The 17,740-nt window shown below is 58.1% G+C and overlaps 2 protein-coding genes across 2 annotated transcripts in view; one reads left to right on the forward strand and one right to left on the reverse strand.

Moving 5' to 3' along the window:
• Window positions 1–5,529, forward strand: part of DLEC1 (DLEC1 cilia and flagella associated protein) — a 99,786-nt gene extending 94,257 nt beyond the window's left edge. The window contains exons 29-38 of the mRNA XM_036867671.1: window positions 1,377–1,582; window positions 1,667–1,777; window positions 1,879–2,004; window positions 2,114–2,208; window positions 2,403–2,487; window positions 2,671–2,889; window positions 3,862–4,023; window positions 4,798–4,951; window positions 5,155–5,278; window positions 5,363–5,529. Of these exons, the coding sequence (XP_036723566.1) occupies window positions 1,377–1,582; window positions 1,667–1,777; window positions 1,879–2,004; window positions 2,114–2,208; window positions 2,403–2,487; window positions 2,671–2,889; window positions 3,862–4,023; window positions 4,798–4,951; window positions 5,155–5,278; window positions 5,363–5,480 (1,400 nt within the window). The 3' untranslated portion in view covers window positions 5,481–5,529. The remainder of the gene's footprint in view (window positions 1–1,376; window positions 1,583–1,666; window positions 1,778–1,878; window positions 2,005–2,113; window positions 2,209–2,402; window positions 2,488–2,670; window positions 2,890–3,861; window positions 4,024–4,797; window positions 4,952–5,154; window positions 5,279–5,362) is intronic.
• Window positions 5,530–5,782: 253 nt separating this feature from the next.
• Window positions 5,783–16,299, reverse strand: ACAA1 (acetyl-CoA acyltransferase 1). Its single transcript, XM_036867679.1, has 12 exons — window positions 16,032–16,299; window positions 15,735–15,828; window positions 14,714–14,771; window positions 11,831–11,910; window positions 11,485–11,527; window positions 9,626–9,724; window positions 8,644–8,724; window positions 7,306–7,496; window positions 6,970–7,149; window positions 6,627–6,682; window positions 6,374–6,519; window positions 5,783–6,154 (listed from the first exon to the last, which is right to left on the reverse strand). The coding sequence occupies exons 1-12, from the start codon at window positions 16,206–16,208 to the stop codon at window positions 6,079–6,081; spliced, it is 1,281 nt and encodes a 426-aa protein (XP_036723574.1). The 5' UTR covers window positions 16,209–16,299; the 3' UTR covers window positions 5,783–6,078.
• Window positions 16,300–17,740: the final 1,441 nt, after the last annotated feature.

Consider the following 17,740-nt stretch of genomic DNA (forward strand, 5'->3'; position numbering starts at 1 on the left):
ACTGGCATTTGCCTGGTATGTCCTTGCCCATCCCTCTGTTTTCACCCTTTATGACTTTGATGTGTGTTTCTTTGTAAACAGCCGAGAGCTGAGCTTTAGAAAACCTAATCTATGTATTTCTTCTTACTTTATGATTTATTTCACTGTTATTTTTCTACTTTCTTCGTTTTGCTTTTTGTAACTTCTGTTTTCCCTTTAATTTGGGATTTCTCTTGTACTTTCCTGGTTACCGTTGCTTCCTTGGGGTTCATCATCACATGCACATTCCTCCTTACCTGAAAGTGAGATTGTCCTCTGAACTTGAGTATGGAGGCCATTGGTGGGCTTGGTGAGAGTGATTCCGTGCATGAAAGAGGCAGATAGATACCAGGTAGCAACCCTAGGGACTACATGTTCGGGGACCTTGCGTGGGCATGTTTCCACCAGGTGTTCATTCCCCAGGGGCAAGCCATGAATCCAAGGTGAGCTGGGAGTGGGGGGAGGCGCTCATGGATTGTTCGTCCTCCAAGCTTGCTGTGGAGAGGAGAGGTGGTACTGGAAAGGTCTGGCAGAGGGAAGCTTGTTTAAGTGCTGTGGGGAAGCAGCCAGGAGAGAGGGGAGATGGGACACATCTGGCCCCTGAGAAGAGGGGTGTAGGGATGGGGTAGATGCAGACAGATGGGGGGCTCCGGGCAGGACTTTTTTTCTGGGAGGTGAGGTGGGACCACCCAGTGAGTGCCAGAGGAGACCAGGGAAGAGTGTCGTGGTGCAGGTAGGCAGGGACGGCTGAGCAGGAAAACAGTGATGGGCAGAGTGGGGGCACAGTTTAGGTTGGGGACATTTATGGGGGTGGCACGTTGTTTAGAATGCGGGGGACTTGCTCACTGGGGCCTAGACGGTCGGTTCTGTTCCCCCAGGGTTAGGTTTTTGCCCAGTGGGTACAAGGATGGGGGCAAAGAGAGAGATGAGAAACCTGGCCAGACAGTTGCCAGTGGCAGCCCCCAGAGACTCGCCTGGCTGGGGAAGGAAGTGAAGGCAGGCGGGCGCTAAAGGATGGAGGGGAGAAGGCAGGGGACACGGGGGGTGAAGGGCCCAGGGGTCAGCAAATAGGCCAGAAGGAAAGGAGGGTGTGGGGAGAGCACAGGGAGCCGGATTTCTGCATCTGGACATGAAACCTGGTCTTGTGATCCAGAGGGCAAGGGCTGATGGAGCTGATGGCATAAGCCTGTAGCCTCTCCTAAGACAAGAATTGCCTGGAAGTGACACTGGGAAGCCAGGCCCCCTCCACCCTAAGTGTGGGAGACCCGGCAGCCTCCAGGGGCTGCGGGGAGGGGGGGGGCCAGGGAAGAGTCTGCCCCTTCCTTATCCCTCGCCTGTCTCCCCCACGTCTGCCCCAGACATCCGCCTGGACTGGGAGACCTACGCTCCCGAGGACAGGGAGGACCGGCTGCTGGAGCTGCTGGTGTTCTACGGGCCACCCTCCCCACCGCGGGACCAAGCTGGGAGCGACCGCCTGCGCCCTGAGGCCCCTGAGAGCAGCAGCTCCTTCTGGTCCCCAAGTCCCTCCGACGTGTCCAAGTCCAGCTGTGAAGCTGCCCAGCCTGTGAGCAGGGGTGGCGGGAGGGCTGCTGGGCTGTGGCCAGTGGGCCTCGAGCCTGCGTGAGCCTCAGCGACTCCTGGACCACAGGCTGAGGGCGGCTCCAGTGCCAGCGCCTCCCAGGAAATCATCTCGGTCACCCTGCAGGGGCGCGAGGGGGTGCCCTCTGACCAGCTGTTCTCCATCAGCCCCAAGCAGGTGGTGAGTTGGGGCGGGGCTGGGAGCTCGGGGCAGGGCGGGGGGGTGTGTCCCCCTGGCCGGGAGGGACAGGCGGCGCTGAGGCTGCTGTGCGCGTCTGCCAGGTGGTCCCCGCAGGGGGCAGCAGCACCATCCGCATCTCCTTCACACCCGTGGTCCTGGGCCCCGACGTCCTGCACAAGGTGGAGTGTACCGGCTCCGCCCTGGGCTCCGTGAGCCTGGATGACGAGGTGAGCGCTCCTGGCCTGGGGAGGGCCCCACCACTGCCTCTCCCTGGGGCAGCTCGCCCGCTGCCTGCTCAGCTCGGCGACCGCCCGTGATCGGGCTTGGGCTCGGCAGGTGGAGAGGGAGCTCCCGGGGAGGAGGCGCCGTCTGCAGGGCTCGGCTGTGGGACCCGTGAGGCTGCACCTGCACGGCTACGTGAGGCCCGCGCGGTGAGTCGGCTGGGCTGCCTGGCCTCCCTGCGGCCCGCTGTGGGGGTCAGCCTTCCCCGGCACTGCTGGGGACCAGACAGGGTCCTGGGAGCAAGAGGATGGGGACGGGAGGGAGAAGCTGGCGGGTGAGCCCGGGAAAAGGCCGGCCAGGGTCAGCTGAGCCCCAGAAGCCCAGCCGTGCCTGTCACTGGCAGGCTGAGCGTGGAGCTGGACTCCGGCGGCAGCATGGTGTTCTGGCGCCAGGCCAGCGACCTCATCCCCGAGCAGCGCTGTGCTGGGGTGAGTGTGCCGCAGCCCCGGCCCTCCCAAGCTACCCGGTCCTCAGACGTCTGCCGCGGCGCCCTGTGGGGCACAGGCCTGACAGCCCAGGTCCCCTCCCCCCGGGGCCCGCCACCCCCCACCCGAGTCAGGGGCTCCGGAGGGCAGAACTGAGTCCCCTCCCCGACCTCTGTGGCCGCCCAGGTGCTGAGTGAGCTGGTGACCACCCACCACCTGAAGCTGATCAACACCACGGAAATCCCACACTACTTCCGGCTCCTGGTCTCCAGGCCCTTCTCTGTTTCTCAAGATGGGGTGAGCCGCAGCCACAGGGCTCCCAGCCCCAGCTGGAAGCAGGAGTGCAAGGAGGGCACAGCAGCAGCCGGCAAGCAGCTGGTACTCTACCCACAGGAGAACATGCTGGTCAGTGGGAGCTTCTGTGGTCCCTGCCTACAGTGGGCACACTCACCTGGGCTGGGGCTCACCTTCCTCTCACGTTCGCGCGCGCAGCATCCTCCAGGTCTGGACGTAGACACACACAGTGGTATCCACACACGAACCACACGCTTGGCCCCGCTGTGCGCTGTGCGCTCAGGGGCGGACCCCCATCACACGCACCACGTCCGGCAAACCCCTCCGCACAGGGGCCCTCCACGCGCAGGAACGTCCAGACCTATCAGTGTGGACACTCGCGAGTCCCAGACACACCAGACCCTGCTCTTCGTCCCCTCCGCCAGTGTCCTGGTCCTGCGAGCACCTCCATGCGGCACAGACCCCCCCTTCTCGTGTGCCCTCACGCAGGGTTTCATCACCATCTTTCCATAAACATAAGGCACACCAGAAACACAGTTCCCCAGGCCCTACTGCCAGAGATGATAAGATCTGGGCTGAGGCCCAGGAACCTGTTTTCCTAACAGGTGCCTTGGATGAATCTGTGGAGCTGGGTCCACAGACCTGGGTTTGGGAGCCACGTGCCCAAGCCCCATCCTGTTGGGCCCAAGTTACATCCTAGCCCCCAGATACCCACTCATGCTCCCCCAGCCCCCTCCCACAGCCTCCAGGGTGACCCCTGAGGAAGGCAAAGCTGACTGCACGTCCCCCCGGCAGGGGCTCCTCACTGCCCTCAGGACAAAGACACAGGCCTGACTTGGGCCTACAGGCCTGCCCGCAGTCCTGGTCACGTGAGTGGAGCCGCCCACTCCTCCGGCCTCTCAGCTCCCGAGGGCCGCTCAGCCCTGTCCCCGGTACTGACGGGTGCTGGGCAGGGAGCAGGGCACAGTGTGAGGAGTGAATGCACCAGGCAGGGTCCGCGGGAGGGAAGGACGGAGCTCTGGGCGGGGAGGCTGCCGCCCACCTCCAGCAGTCTGAGGTGACGCCTTGTCCACATCCGCTCAGGTGAACGTGTCCTTTTCCCTCTCCCTGGAGCTGCTCTCCTATCAGAAGCTCCCGGCTGACCAGATGTTGCCTGGAGTGGACATTCAGCAGAGCGCGAGTGGAGAGAAACAGATGGTCTTCACTCAGAATCTGCTTCTGGAATACAGCAACCAGACCACTCAGGTGAGTCCCAGGCCTGCCTCACATGTTCAGGTGGGGTCAGAGGAGGACACATCCCAATAGCCTGCCCTGGAAGAGGCCTGGCACGTGGAGAAATGAGGGTCATCCATCCTTACCTGTCTCAGGAGCTCAGAGCGAGGTGGGGTGCTGTAGGGTGCAAAATCAGGGAAGGCTTCCTGGAGGAGGAGGTGGCATGTGAAGCCTGCACGCCATTTAACGGAGAGAGAAGGGAAACCAGGCCAAGGGAATGGCCTGATGGGTGGGTACAGTGAGCAGCTGAGGGACGCCTCTTGGGCGCGTGTGGGACCGCGAGCACCAGGTGAGAACACCACGGGCCTCGTTCTTGTTCTGTGGACTGTGACAGCTCCACACCACAGCCCCGTGAGCGTCCGAGTTGGAGAGGCCAAGGGAAAAGGTGAGATGGCCCAGAGCCCAAGAGGAGCAAAGGGCTAGATGAGAGGGGAGAGGAAGGCAGCAGGGCGGCCCGACCAGGGAGCAGAAACCACAGAGCTGGATCCAGGGCAGGGGTGGCAAGGGAGTCAGAGGGGAGCAGATGGCGCCTCCCTGGCCCTTTTCCTGCCCAGAATCCCACCAGCATCCCCCGGCTTTAGATGACAGCACTGGCCCCCTTCCACCTGCTGTGGTGCTGCCTGTGCATTCCTCAGAAGCTGCAGTACTTGGGGTCGGCAGGGCCCCTGTGTCCCTGGCTCAGAGCCCAGTGGGAGTGGGTAAGGTCACCTAGTCCCCACCAAGTTAAAGGCTCTGTCCCCCCCCAAGGTGGTGCCCCTGCGGGCCGTCGTGGCCGTGCCCGAGCTGCAGCTCTCCACCAGCTGGGTGGACTTCGGGACCTGCTTCGTGAACCAGGGCCGCGTCCGGGAGGTCTACCTGATGAACCTGAGCGGCTCCCGGAGCTACTGGACCGTGTTGACAGGTGTGCCATGCCCTCCTCCCCCGTGCGGCTGGGCCGAGACCCCCAGGAAGGGGCCTGTGTGCCCTGTCCCTGCAGGCTGGCTCCCCAGGGCTGGGCCCACCTGAGAATTCATGGGCAGGAGCAGAGGCGCACCCCCGAGATGCGGGCAGTGGGCCCAGCGTGGAGCTGGCTGTGCTCCTGCGTGTCCCCTTCCCCTCATGCAGGCCAGCAGGAGCCAGACAAGGACCCTGTTGCCTTCAGGGTCTCCCCAAGCAGCGGGCTGCTGGAGGCACGACCGGTCAACGCACCCCCCACCTCCGTCCCCCTCCAGGTTTCCTTCACCGCCAGGTACGGCCCTCCCAGCCTCGCTGGTGCTGCCTCTGGAGCCCTGGCCCAGGGCCCCCTCCTCATCTCAGCCCCTGCTCCCCACAGGAGCTGTGAGCTGTACGAGTCCACGCTGGTGGTGGAAGGCGTGCTCGGTGAGAAATCCTGCACCCTGCGGCTCCAGGGCCGAGGCTCGTACGACGAGAGATATGCGTCACCCTACTAGCTCTGAGCCTCCGCCCTCAACCCCCAATACTGGAAATAAACACGGCCCAGAGCTATGGAGCAGGTTTACTGGGCCAGGGCACCTACTGGAGGACCTCTGAACAGCTCCTGGGATGGAGGGACCCCCCCCCCCCCCACCACTTCCAGGCCCTGCGCCCTGTGTCCTCAGAGCTAATACAAAGGGTAGGCCATGCCCCTGTGGAGACCAGGGCAGTTAAAAGAGTCATTATTCAGATTCAGCAGAGGCAGGACCAGCACAGCAAGAACTGGCTCTTGGGAAAAACCACAGCCACTAAGGGAAGGTAATGCATTTGCGATGTTTACTGCACTCCGCATCCACAGGCCCCTTTCCCCAGGAATCACACAGTGGCCTTGCAGGCTGGGTGACCCAGGCCACCTTTGCCTGTCTGTCTCAGCTAGAGGGGCCCGACAGAGGGCAGCCCGATACCTCACCCACTCCTGTACTGTCTCATCAGTGTTCACATTTGCCAAATTAATTAGCTGAAGTGCCTTGATTTGCCACTACCACCGGTGCTGGAACTCCCCAGGTGTCTGTCACGTCTGTAGCGCTACTGCCAGAGCACTGGGCTGGGCCTCTTTCAGTTTCCAGGGTATTCGAAGACGGCGGCGGCTCCCATGCCGGTCCCGATGCACATGGACACCACCCCATACGCCCTGTGGAAGCAAAATGTGCTGGTTGGGTGAAGGCACAAAGGGCAGAAGCCCAACCACCAAGCTCTCCCCGGACCAGGCTGAGCTGGGTGGACCAAGGCCTTCACGGGCACAGGACGCCAGACCTCAGGGCACGTGGTTCCCGGCCACCTCCCCCTCGGGCGCACCAGCTGGGCCTCCCCCCAACCCCCCACCCCCGACCTCCACGGGGGCCAGCCTTACCGCCTCCCACGGCGCTTCAACTCGTTGAGCAGTGTGATGACCTGTCGCGCCCCAGTGCAGCCCAGCGGGTGGCCCAAGGCCACCGCACCCCCCAGAGGGTTCACCTTCTCAGGGGGCAGTTGCAGCTTCTCCACACAGTAGACGGCCTGGAGGGAGGCTGAGCATCAGCTGTAGCTCCCTCCCCGGTCCCCTGCACCACCACCCGCTGCCTCCAACTGGGCGGCCCAGGCAACAGTGCAAAACAGGGGCTCGCCTGACTTGCGAAGGCCTCATTGATCTCAAAGATGTCCACGTCCTCCACCGTCAACCCTGCAGGCAAGTGGAAAAGACCTGAGCTGACCCAGCGGCCCCAGGCTTCTCAGACTCCCTGGGGCCCTGCGCCATCCATGGGCTGGAGGCTGGGCTGCCCAGTGTGTCTGCCTCTGTTCCAGATGGGTGAGCGGGTCCCAGCTGTGGGGTCAGGAAGGGGTCGGGGTGCTGGCCTGCCCCACCTTCACTCTGCGGCACCCGCAGGCCCACCCCGGGCACCCACCTCTGGCAACAGCACGAGAGGCAGGAGTTGGATCCAAACCTAGGGTGTGAAGGAGCCATCTTACCTGCTTTTTGCAAAGCTACAGGGATGGCATAGGCAGGTCCAATGCCCATGATGTCAGGCGGGACCCCAACCACTGCGTAGGACCTCAGGACCCCAAGGATGGGAAGGCCCAACTCTTCTGCCTTGGACCTCCTGGCCAGCAGGATGGCAGCTGCCCCGTCACTCACCTGGCTAGAGTTTCCTAGAGGCAAACCACAGGGTTAAGGAGGCCTCGGGGGCAGCTCCGGGGAGGTCCAGACCTTCCACGTCCACCCTGCCTGGTGGCTCCAGGCTCCCAGAGGAGAACACCCGGCATAGAAGCAGCCCCCTCCTCACCCCACCCCCAGCCCAGTCTCACCAGCTGTGGTAGAGCCCCCCTTCTTGAAGGCAGGCTTCAGTTTGGCCAGGCCCTCCAGGGTGGTGTCGGGGCGGATGCCCTCATCGTGGGCCACGGTGACACTTCTCTCAGTGCCCTTGTCATCACGGACCGTGGTGGTCACAGGCACAATCTCAGCTTGGAAACAGCCCTTGCTCTGGGCTCTGGCTGCCCTGCCAGCACCGTGGACAGCCAGGCTCAGGTTTCCATGAGGTTACCTTCCTTCCTGGGATCCCTCCCTGAGGCCTCTGCCTCCTGCCCTGCCCTTTGGGACAGACATGCAAGCTCAGGCTGCTAAATGTAGGGTCACACTCACCTCGGGGGGACGGCAGAGGGTCCCCTACTACCCCACCTGCCCTGGGAGTGGGAAGCCCAGTGCTTTACAGGGACTTCTTGGCCATCAGCCTTAGATCTTCAGATCCTGGCTTATCCCAACCTCAAAGGGGAGGGGGAAGTTTGGAAGTGGCGGCTTCCCTTTGAGACCTTCACCCAAGAGGGACTAAGCCAAACTGAGGCTGGAGCCCCAGGAATATTTGTGCTGGGTTCTGCCAGCTTTTCTGTTCCCTCCCGTTGCTCAATTCCATCCGTTCCCCACGTTTCCACGTGATTAAAATGACATATACTACCCTGAATATATCTATGCATAATTTGCATGAGTGACACTTATGATTAACACAAACTTGTTAGTGAAATAAAATTTTTTAAATGTCAAAATAAAATAAAATGCCATATACCAAACTACTGGATGAATCTTTGTGTTTAAACAGTGTCAAAGCACAGGGCATTTTAGGGTGATCCTTGCAATCATATGCAAAATGTAAGGGCCCATGGGCATTCCCATAGGGAGGAAGCCACAGCTTTCACCAAATTCTCAAATGGTTACTTGCACCCAAGTGGCTAAGAACCACTGCCTCAGTGTCCCCAGCCCCTGCCTCAGGATGCTACCCCAGACTCAGGGATGCCAGGGTCCCCGGCAGCACCGGCTCCACCCTCCAGGCTCTCCAGAGAAGCCTGTGGTTACCATGTCTAATCACCAAACCACAGCCAACTAGAGAAGAGCCCTGGCCCTTCTTACACTCTCAATGAATGGATGGGGAAACCGAGGCCAAGCTAGGGAAAGACACTCAGGGTAAACAGACCGTAATGGAACACAGTGCTAACTGCACAGTGGCCCCCGGCCCTTGCCCACCTCCCCCTTCTGGGAGGTAGAGGCTTGGAAACCAGTGGTAGCCTAAGGGCAGCTCCACCTGAGATCCCTTAGGACAGCCTCCAAACCTCACTCTCCAGCCCTTTAAACATCTCACCCCAAACAGCACTCACTTTTGCTGGGAAGCCAGTGCAAAGGTATCCTGCTTCTCCCGCGAAATGCCAAACCGCTCGGCTACGTTCTCTGAGGTTATCCTAGAACACAGACAACAAACAGTTAGCGCAGAGCCAGGCGGCCTGGGGACGGGCCCCAGGGCTGCAGGCAGGAGAGAACCGGAGAGCCCGTCTGTGCCACAGAGACAGTAGTGACGACTCAGGGCGGAGCACAGGTAGGGAGTCAGCGACGCTGGCCAGACTCTAAGAAGCCTGTTCACCAGAGACCAGCACACAGGAGGGCGTGGGTAGGGGGCACTAACTGGCTTGGCCAGCTTCTCTTGTGCCTCAAGGAAAAGTGCTTTACCGTGGGAGACGAGTCCCCTCTGGGAAGGCCACACCCAGCTTTCTGCTCCCCGTAGCTGGAGCCTCCCCTCATCCTGGGAGCCCAGAGCCACAGAGGGGCCTTCGGCCGGGGCTTCTGGCTTCACAGGCTTCCCTCGGAGATGGTCCCTGGATGTGGAGGCAGCCGCACATCCCCTCACACGCCCAGCGGAGCCACGACTCCCTGCCCACGGACCCCGGGGGTGGCTCTGGATGCAGAGCTTAGCTGCTCTGCGAATGCAGCACCTTTGATGCTGCACTGACAGGGCCCAAGGGCCCTCGCCAGCCTGGCCGGTGAGCAAAAGCCTCCCGCCTCCTCAACTTTCTAGGCCTCCAAGGCTTTAGGGTGCAGCTGCCATCCATGCCTTGTGTGACTGAGCCCCTCAGGGTGGGAGTGACAGGCTGGGCCATGCTTGGAAACCCAGAGGCACAGAGCGGACTGGGGGCCTCAGGACACGGAAGTCAGGGGCAGCACTAAGTCCCACGCCCAGAGTCCCTGCAGAGCAGACCAGGGCCGAAGGCGGGAGGCCACAAGCTAATCCAAGTTCCTGCACCCCTGCTCCGGGCCAGGCAGGGAGCTGAGCGGGGACAGGCACACGGAGCCACGGTGGGCGCTCACCCCATAGGAATCAGGCAATCTCTGGCCTTCTCCTTCTCCACCAAGCGAGAGGTAACATTTCCAGGGTTCTGTCTGTCAGCCAGGGACATGGACTCCACCCTGAAGAGGAGGTGATCATCAGCGCGACACCCCACGGAGAGCTCTGCGTCTGGCAAGTGCTGGGAAACGGCCAGGGAGCTCAAGGCCGGGCACTGGCCGGCAGCACAGAGCCGGGGGTGCAGGGCTGCTGAGCCCCAGCCGCACCCTCGCCCCCACCGCTGCACAATCCACATGCCTGGGCAGGGCCTCGCTTCCCAGCACAACTGGTCCTGCAGCCGGTCGGCAGCTCCCAAGGAAAGCAGCCTGGTGTTGGCCACCGTGGGAGAAACACGTCTAACAAGCCCGGGCCCTGCCCTCAGGGGCCACAAATTCAGCGGAGAGAAGAGACAAATGTTTTAAAAGCTGCACATCAAAGAGCAAGCCGACCTGCATAGACCAGGAGGTGCTAGGAGCCCAGGGAAACTAGCACGATCTCAGTTTAGTGTGGTCAAAAGGGCTTCCAGGAGGCGGCAGAATACAAGACCTCAAAGGATGATAACACATAACCTTGACTGCACGCTTTTCACGTGCCCAGCGTTATTGTAAAAATCTTTTCTGGGAATTCCCTGGCCGTCCAGCGGTTAAGACCGCGCTTCCACCGCAGCGGGCACAAGTTCGATCCCTGGTCGGGGAACTAAGATCCCGCATGCCCTGCAGCGCGGCCACCCACCCCCCCACCAAAAAAAAAGTCTTTTCAGGTATAAGAGCGCTTTGAACAGTGTCAGGCTCAGAGAAGCTGAGTTAACTTGTCCATGGTCACTCAGCCAGGATCCAAATTTAGGTAGTCTGGCTTCAGAGCCCACTGCCACCTAGGATATCCTGGGCTACTCGTCATGATCACAGTCTACGGGGAACAGCCAGCCTGTGACATGAGGGAACGTCCTGGCCCCAAATCCTCAACACCCTAGTAACACAGTCTTTAATTTGCTTGGGGACTCAGATACCCACTAAGAAACTCACGAAGGCTGTAACCTTCTCCTCAGGTCACCCACACCCCCGACCCTCCTCCAATAAGATAGAAACCAGAGGGCAGCCTGGGCAGTGGCCTTTGCCTGGCCAAAGTCCCTGCAGTGTGGTCTTCGGGTTTATCTACAACTGCAGACACAGGGCAGTACGGCAAGTGCCAACTGGCACAGCTCTTTGAGACGGCCCAGCAGGGCTCCAGTCGAGAAGTGCTATGCAGAGGAACTGAGAGCCAGAGGGAGCGCGTCAGGATCCTGGGGCTGCTGGCCTCCCCGAGGCTGCCAGCGCCCGACGCCCACCCCAGCCTTCCCCTCCCTGGGCTCCACATGCTGCAGCCAAAGATGGAGTCACAGCTGACAGGGACGAAACCACCACGGATCTGACTGTGTCCCTCAGAACCCAGGAGGCAGCTGGAAGTTTCCACCTTGGTCAGGGTGGGGAACAGCCAGCCTGTGAAATGAACAAACTAGTTCTACAGGAGGCAGCTGTCCCTGGCTCTAGGGAAGCAAAACTGCTCTCTCAGCAGCCATCATGAATCAACAAGGGCCACAGACAGAAACCCAGTGCTGTATTTCCTCACAATGCTTGCCCACATTTCCAGCCTGACATTTCCAAGAAAGAAAGCTCTTCAAAGCCAATTTCCTCTGGTGCTGAGGGATGTGAGCAGTTCCTGAGCAGCCAGAGCTGGGGACAACTTCTAAGCGCCTGCAAGGGCCAGGGGAGAATTCTGAAATCATGGCCTCTGAGAACTCAGGACATGAACGTTAGTTTCACTGTTACAAGTCGGTTAATAAGCTCCAGCAGGAATAAATTCTTACCCACAAGCCATGCCAATGTCATAAGACCCATTTCTGATGCCACCTGCAACAAAAGCATTTCATAAACATCCTTCCCCAGAGTCCATCTGTCCTGGGAACAGGGGAGCCTCTTCCCCACTTGGTCTCTAAGTGGGACTCAGCCCCAGCCTCAGAGATGGACGACCCAGGAGTGTCCAGAAAAGGCTGGGGGTGCAGTGAGGGGCTCTCCTCCAGGCTTTCTGTGGTTACGGTCCTGTCAGAAATCCTTACTGCTTGCCCAGCAGACAGTGACTCTGACGACCCAAACCCGAGGAGCCCGGACCAAGGCCAGGCCGTGGCACTGGGTGCCCACCCAGTCAGAACTTACCAGCTATGCTGGCCACCGCCTGGAGCCCTGACGAACACTGTCTGTTGACAGTTGACAAAGGCACGGTCTCTGGGATGTCACTGAAACAGAAAGTGAGACCACAGAGTCAGCCCCCTCTCCCCTGCCAGGCTCTCAGGGAAAGCAGGCCTGTGCTCCTGGCCAACATGACTGGCCCTTCAGGGGACAGAACGCCCAGGGCAAGAAACCCAGCAGCCCTGCCCCTACTCCAGGCCTGACCTACACTGGGCAAACCCCATCTCCGCAGGTGCTTGCTCCCCAGTGCCCCACAATCACATGCCCCTCCACCCTGTGATTCTCCTCATCCAAGGCCAAGCACAGCCCAGAGGCAAGAGAAGGCTGGTTGGGCCACAGGGGTCCTTCTTTCTCTTCCTTTGAAGATTCAAAAATTAAAACTGTATATCCCTGATTCCCATAAAGAATAGAGAAGAGGGCCTGTGGCCGAGACAGAGAACCAGTGCAAAATAAATGTCTGAAGTATGACAGATGGCCAACAGGCACGTGAAAAGATGTTCAACATCGCTAATTCTTAGAGAAATCCAAGTCAAAACTACAATGAGGTACCACCTCACACCAGTCAGAATGGCCGTGATTAAAAAGTCTACAAATAACAAACGCTGGAGAGGGTGTGGAGAAAAGGGAACACTCCTACACTGTTGGGGGAATGTAAATTGGTGCAGCCACTATGGAGAACAGTATGGAGGTTCCTTAAAAAACTAAACATAGAACTACCATATGACCCAGCAATCCCACTCCTGGGCATATATCCAGAGAAAACCATAACCCCAACGATCGCTGCAGCACTATTTACAATAGCCAAGACATGGAAGCAACCTAAATGTCCATCAACAGAGGAATGGATGAAGAAGATGTGGTACATATATACAACGGAATATTACTCAGCCATAAAAAGAACGAAATAATGCCATTTGCAGAAACATGGATGGACCTACAGATTGTCATACTGAGTAAAGTAAGTGAGACAGGGAAACACAAATATCATATGATATCACTTACATGTGGAATCTAAAATATGACACAAATGAACTGATCTACGAAACAGAAATGGACTCACAGACAGAGAATAGACTTGTTTTTGCCAAGGGGGTTGGGTAGGGGAGAGACAAAGTGGGAGTGTGGGATTAGCAGATGCAAACTATTATATATAAAATGGATAAATAACAAGGTCCTACTGTATAGCTCAGGGAACTATATTCAATATCCTGTGATAATCCCTAATGGAAAAAAATACATAAAAAAAGAATGTATATATATGTATAACCCAATCACTTTGCTGTACAGTAGAAATTCACACAACATTGTAAATTAACTATACCTCAATTAAAAAAAAAGAAAGAAATGTCTCAAGTATGAGGCTAGAAACCATCCCCACTCCTCAGCCTTACTAGTAACCATATGGCCTTTATGTTCCCATTGTCTCTGGAAAGGCTGTTCCCAGACAAAAGAAAGGCTGGACAAAAATCCCTGATGGGTACTAGGTGCTCTAACATCCCTTCTTCTGACGGGTTCCCCCAGGCTCTCACACTGGTTCCAGCCCAGGAAGCTGGTGAGGCTGCCTCTGCCAGTGTAACCTGTGCTGGCCAAGGGTACAAAGCCCTGGGGAAATCCCCAGACCCATGGACTCAGAACCTCAGGGGTGAAAGCACTCTGTTGACTCTGCTGATTCTGGCGTGCAGCCAGGGTCGGGAACCTCTGGGCTAGTGCTCAGGCCAGGCTCTGCTGAGACCCTCTTGGGTGGATAGTCTCCTAGGTCCCTGTAGCCTGTTTAACCCTTCCCAGGTCCCCTAACTCCCTACTACCTAGTTACCACCCCTTCACCCAATCCACCAAGTGTTCATTGAACACCTACTCGGTATGAGGCACCACCGGAGAGATGCTGACATGTTTATAATACAGAGCCCTAGAGGATGCCCGACCACACACAGAAAGTGAATTAACTAGCAGAGACTACAATAACAGAGCAAGATGGCAAAGCACATCACAAGGAAGCACGTGGCTAGCGACTGGAAAAGAATGCGCCCTCGTTTTAAGCCTGGGAACTCAGGGAAGTCTGGTCAAAATGGTGAAACTGTGTTTGAACAGGGTTTAACTAGGGCAGAGAGGGGAGGTAGGGACAGTACTGCAAGGGGACAGAAAGACCAGCTTTCAGCAGGCTGGTTGAAAGAGGAAGCAGCAGGTAGATTAGGCTGGAAGTCAAATCTAGAGCCAGATCGCTGGAATCACTGAAATCCAGGCTAAGCAGTCCGAACCTCTCCTAGTCTCCACAGGTTTTGTCAGTTTTCCTTTTCCTTCACTAGTTTATGTTCCTGTTAATTCTTCTCCACGAAGCTGGGAGTACACAGCTCAGTGACTCTTAAATCGACACGTGAAAATAATTTAAACCTCCTCCCTGTCTTAGGACAACAAGTGGTAAAGGTCAATTCACCAAGGCCCCTTCTGGGCTACCCTTCACCCCAAGATTCTGCCCTGTCCCCAAGCCTCTGCTGATGGGCTAGCGTTTAAAAAGCTCAAAATCACTCTTCAGTGTGCCAACCTGGTTATTTACTTGACAAGAGGACAGAGTTCACAAGCAACAAGCTGACTTTGGCTTAAGAAAAATCAGGCCACAGAGAACTTTTTGCTCCAGTCCCAAAGGCTGTCTGTCCTGGCTCAGCGCTGGGAAACACACCCTCCCTTCAAAGTAGGGGAAAGGCAGCATCCAGAAAAGCAGGGTGCTGAGGACCCTGGCTGTGTCCAGGTCTGGTGTCCAATCCTGATCTTCCCCCAACAGGCTGAGTTCTCTGGGACCTGAGCCCAAGCAAGAGCGTGAATAGCCAACCCAGAGCAAGAACTGGAAAAGTTTACCTCAGAAACTGGGCAATTCGGGCCATTAATGCTCCGGCCCCAGGCTGAAGCACATTTCCTGTGGACAACAAACCTTTATTCAGTGCCAGGCACTAAGGTACAGCTGTGATTACCAAGAGGGGGGCATTCCAGATCTTCCTTCAGAAAGAGTGGAATTTCAAGGTCTGGAGCAGGGGCAGCCGGCTATACAGCAGCTTGTCCTGGCCATACACTAGATCCAGTCCCTGAGAGGCCCAAGCTCCCTTGCCCATGCAACCTGCTTTTCCAAATCAGCACACACTGGGGAGGTCGCCTGCCTTTAAAAGGTAACATGGAAAGAAGAGTGTAGGGCAAAGCTTGAAGTCTGAAGAAGTAGTTCTGTCAGTTAGGAAAGTGTTTTTGAAATGCACACCTTCCCCTGAGTGTCCTCCACCAAGCCCTGCTGGCACTCCAGGGGTGGAACAGTGATCCCCCATCTAGGGCTGACACTTATGTGACGCGACTCTTACCATATAATGTTATATTTCCAGGCTAGAGGAGCAGAGTTGGGGAAAAAGGGTTGGACTGAAGGTCAAGAGGTCCTGGATTCAGGTCCAAGCTCTGCTGCAAATTCCCCAGGCCTCAGTTTCTCCATCTGTAAGTGCGGGGCTGGACTAGATGGGTTTTGATGCTCCAAACTCCCTCTGTTCTACCCTGGCATAGATAGTACGTCAGGATGGGTAGAGAACCCTAGCCTCCTGTCTCTTAGGGTGTTCTCAAACCCCTGCGCCAAGACCCTGGCGTTGAAATGTCTGTCACTTGAGATCCCTGCTTTCTATCATACTTAATATGCAGAATGTGCTTGGAGCGGGCATAGAAAATGCCTGGAGGCGGGGGTGCGGCGGTGGAGTCTATAGCCCGAAAGGGACGATTACAGTCAGCTGCGTGGAGTCCATCGACATTCCCCTCAGGGAAAACACCTGGAAAGTGCCTGGTGTTTGAGGAGGGCTTCGGCGTAATGGGAAGGCGAGAACCGAGCGCAGGGCCCGGGTAGTGCACTCACCCACGCAGATATCTCCCAGCTGGGCCGGGCTCAGCTTGACGTCCTGGAGAACCGCGGTCATGACGGCGGAGAGAAGCTCGTCGGGGGTGGTGTCCTGCAGCGGGAAGCGCGCGGCTGGTGGCGGTGCTCGGGGTTCCCAAGATCCCAGCTCCCCCAGCCCCACCCCAGAGGGACAGAGCGGTCACAACTCGGGCGCGGAGCCACCACCGACGCCGAGGGTTACCGAACAGAGGAGCCAGACCCCAGCCCACCCCGGGCCGCCATCACACACCCGGCGCCCGAGCCCAGGGGCCTCACCTTGAAGCCGCCGCGGCCCGACCGGCCAATGGCCGTGCGCCGCCCGTGCACCACCACTACATCCTCCGCCGACTTCCGCGGAGCGCCGCTCCAACACGGCGCGGCCCGCGGCGCCGGCTCCGGGCCCGAAGCGGGCTGGCGGTTCAGGTGACCCAACACCATCTGCAGCCTCCGCATCGCGTAGCTCAGCAGGGTAAAGCCCCAACCACCCAGAAGCAGAGAGCAGCAACCAACAGACCGTCACCCGCGCAGGCGCGGAACCGTACCTCTGACCGCCCGCTTCCTCTATCCTAAGCCCCGCCCACAACCCTGCGGGTCTGACTGGCCCTTCCCTCTAAGGTCCCGCCCACCTCCCCGCCTCAGACAACCAGAAGGCGAGTCTGCCTGAGGTCCCGCCCCTAGTCGCAAACGGAACCTCCTAAAGTTGAACCCAAGAGGGTCTTTCCACTCAAAGCCCCGCCTACAGTAGCTTCAGGCGGCTGCCAACCAGGAGGTGGGCTTTTCTGAAGCCCCGCCTAGAAATACAGACAGGAAACCTTTCCACTTGCAGCCCCGCCTACTGCCAAACCCGAGGCGGGTCTCCAAGAGCACCATTGGTATCTTGAAGCAAATTTCACCATTGCCAGGGGTTCCTTTCCCTACAACTCTGCCCGCTGCCCGCCACCAAACAGAAGGCAGTTTCGTCAGGAGCGCCGCCTGCAGCTTCTTGCCGGGAAAGAGGGGCCAGCGACTATAATTCCTCTTCCCCCTGCCTAGCCTTCTCTGCTGTCTCCCCCAAGCTGGGGGACCTAAATAATTCCGAGATGCCCCAGAGCCTACCCAGACGCGTTTGGGCTCTCCTGGGAAGTCTTTCGAGAAGACTGAGGGAATTTGGGATACTGGGGTGGCAGGAGAACGGATTGCACAAATGTGCCGGAGATGTGACAAGCCCCCTATCTGGAGAAAGAGTATCATACTTTTTTTTTTTTTAAACCAATTTTACAGTCATTTGGGATGATTTGATTAGTGCCCACCTCCCCCGCTAGGCTGGGGTTTCCACCAAGTCAGAGAAGGACTCTGTATTCAGGGTGCCTGCAACATACTTGACACTTAATAGGTGATCAATAAATACCTACTGAATGAGTGAATGAACCAAAGCTCCCCAGGTCAGGACGATGTCCTCTGCCCCCTAAAAAGCAAGGCCGGGTGCCCACTTGACTCCCAATGGCAATGTTTTCCCTAGACCCCAGAGGGTAGTACTGGGTTTCTCTCAGACAGGAAGGCCAAGGTGTCCTGTTACCCTCAAACACGGAGGGTGGGGTCGTGCCCCCCACTTTTCAAGGGCAGGGCCGTGGCATGCCTCTGGCTCCAGAAGGCAATATGCCCTTTTCCACCTCCAACTCTGGGTGTACAGCCAGGGATTCCCCATACTCCTAAGGGCAGGATTGTGTGCTCTACCAGAATTGGGGGGGGGAGGGTGGAGGGAGGCAGAGCCGATGCCTGCCCCCTTGCCCCTTCCCCGCCATCCTCGAGGGCAGGACCGTATGAACCCCTCAGATCCCTAATGGAAAGGATATAAGTCCACCAGATGCCAAAGAGCAAGTCACCTCTTTCCTATAACCCCGGAAGGAAGGTCATCGTCCTACCGCCGCACCAGACCCTCCTGGACAGATAGGTGGAGCTCCGTAGACCTTAAAAGGTAGGTTCCCGGTCCCCACACCCGCAGTCCC

This window comes from Balaenoptera musculus, chromosome 11, assembly GCF_009873245.2.
Source record: "Balaenoptera musculus isolate JJ_BM4_2016_0621 chromosome 11, mBalMus1.pri.v3, whole genome shotgun sequence".
NCBI classification, from domain to species: domain Eukaryota; kingdom Metazoa; phylum Chordata; class Mammalia; order Artiodactyla; family Balaenopteridae; genus Balaenoptera; species Balaenoptera musculus.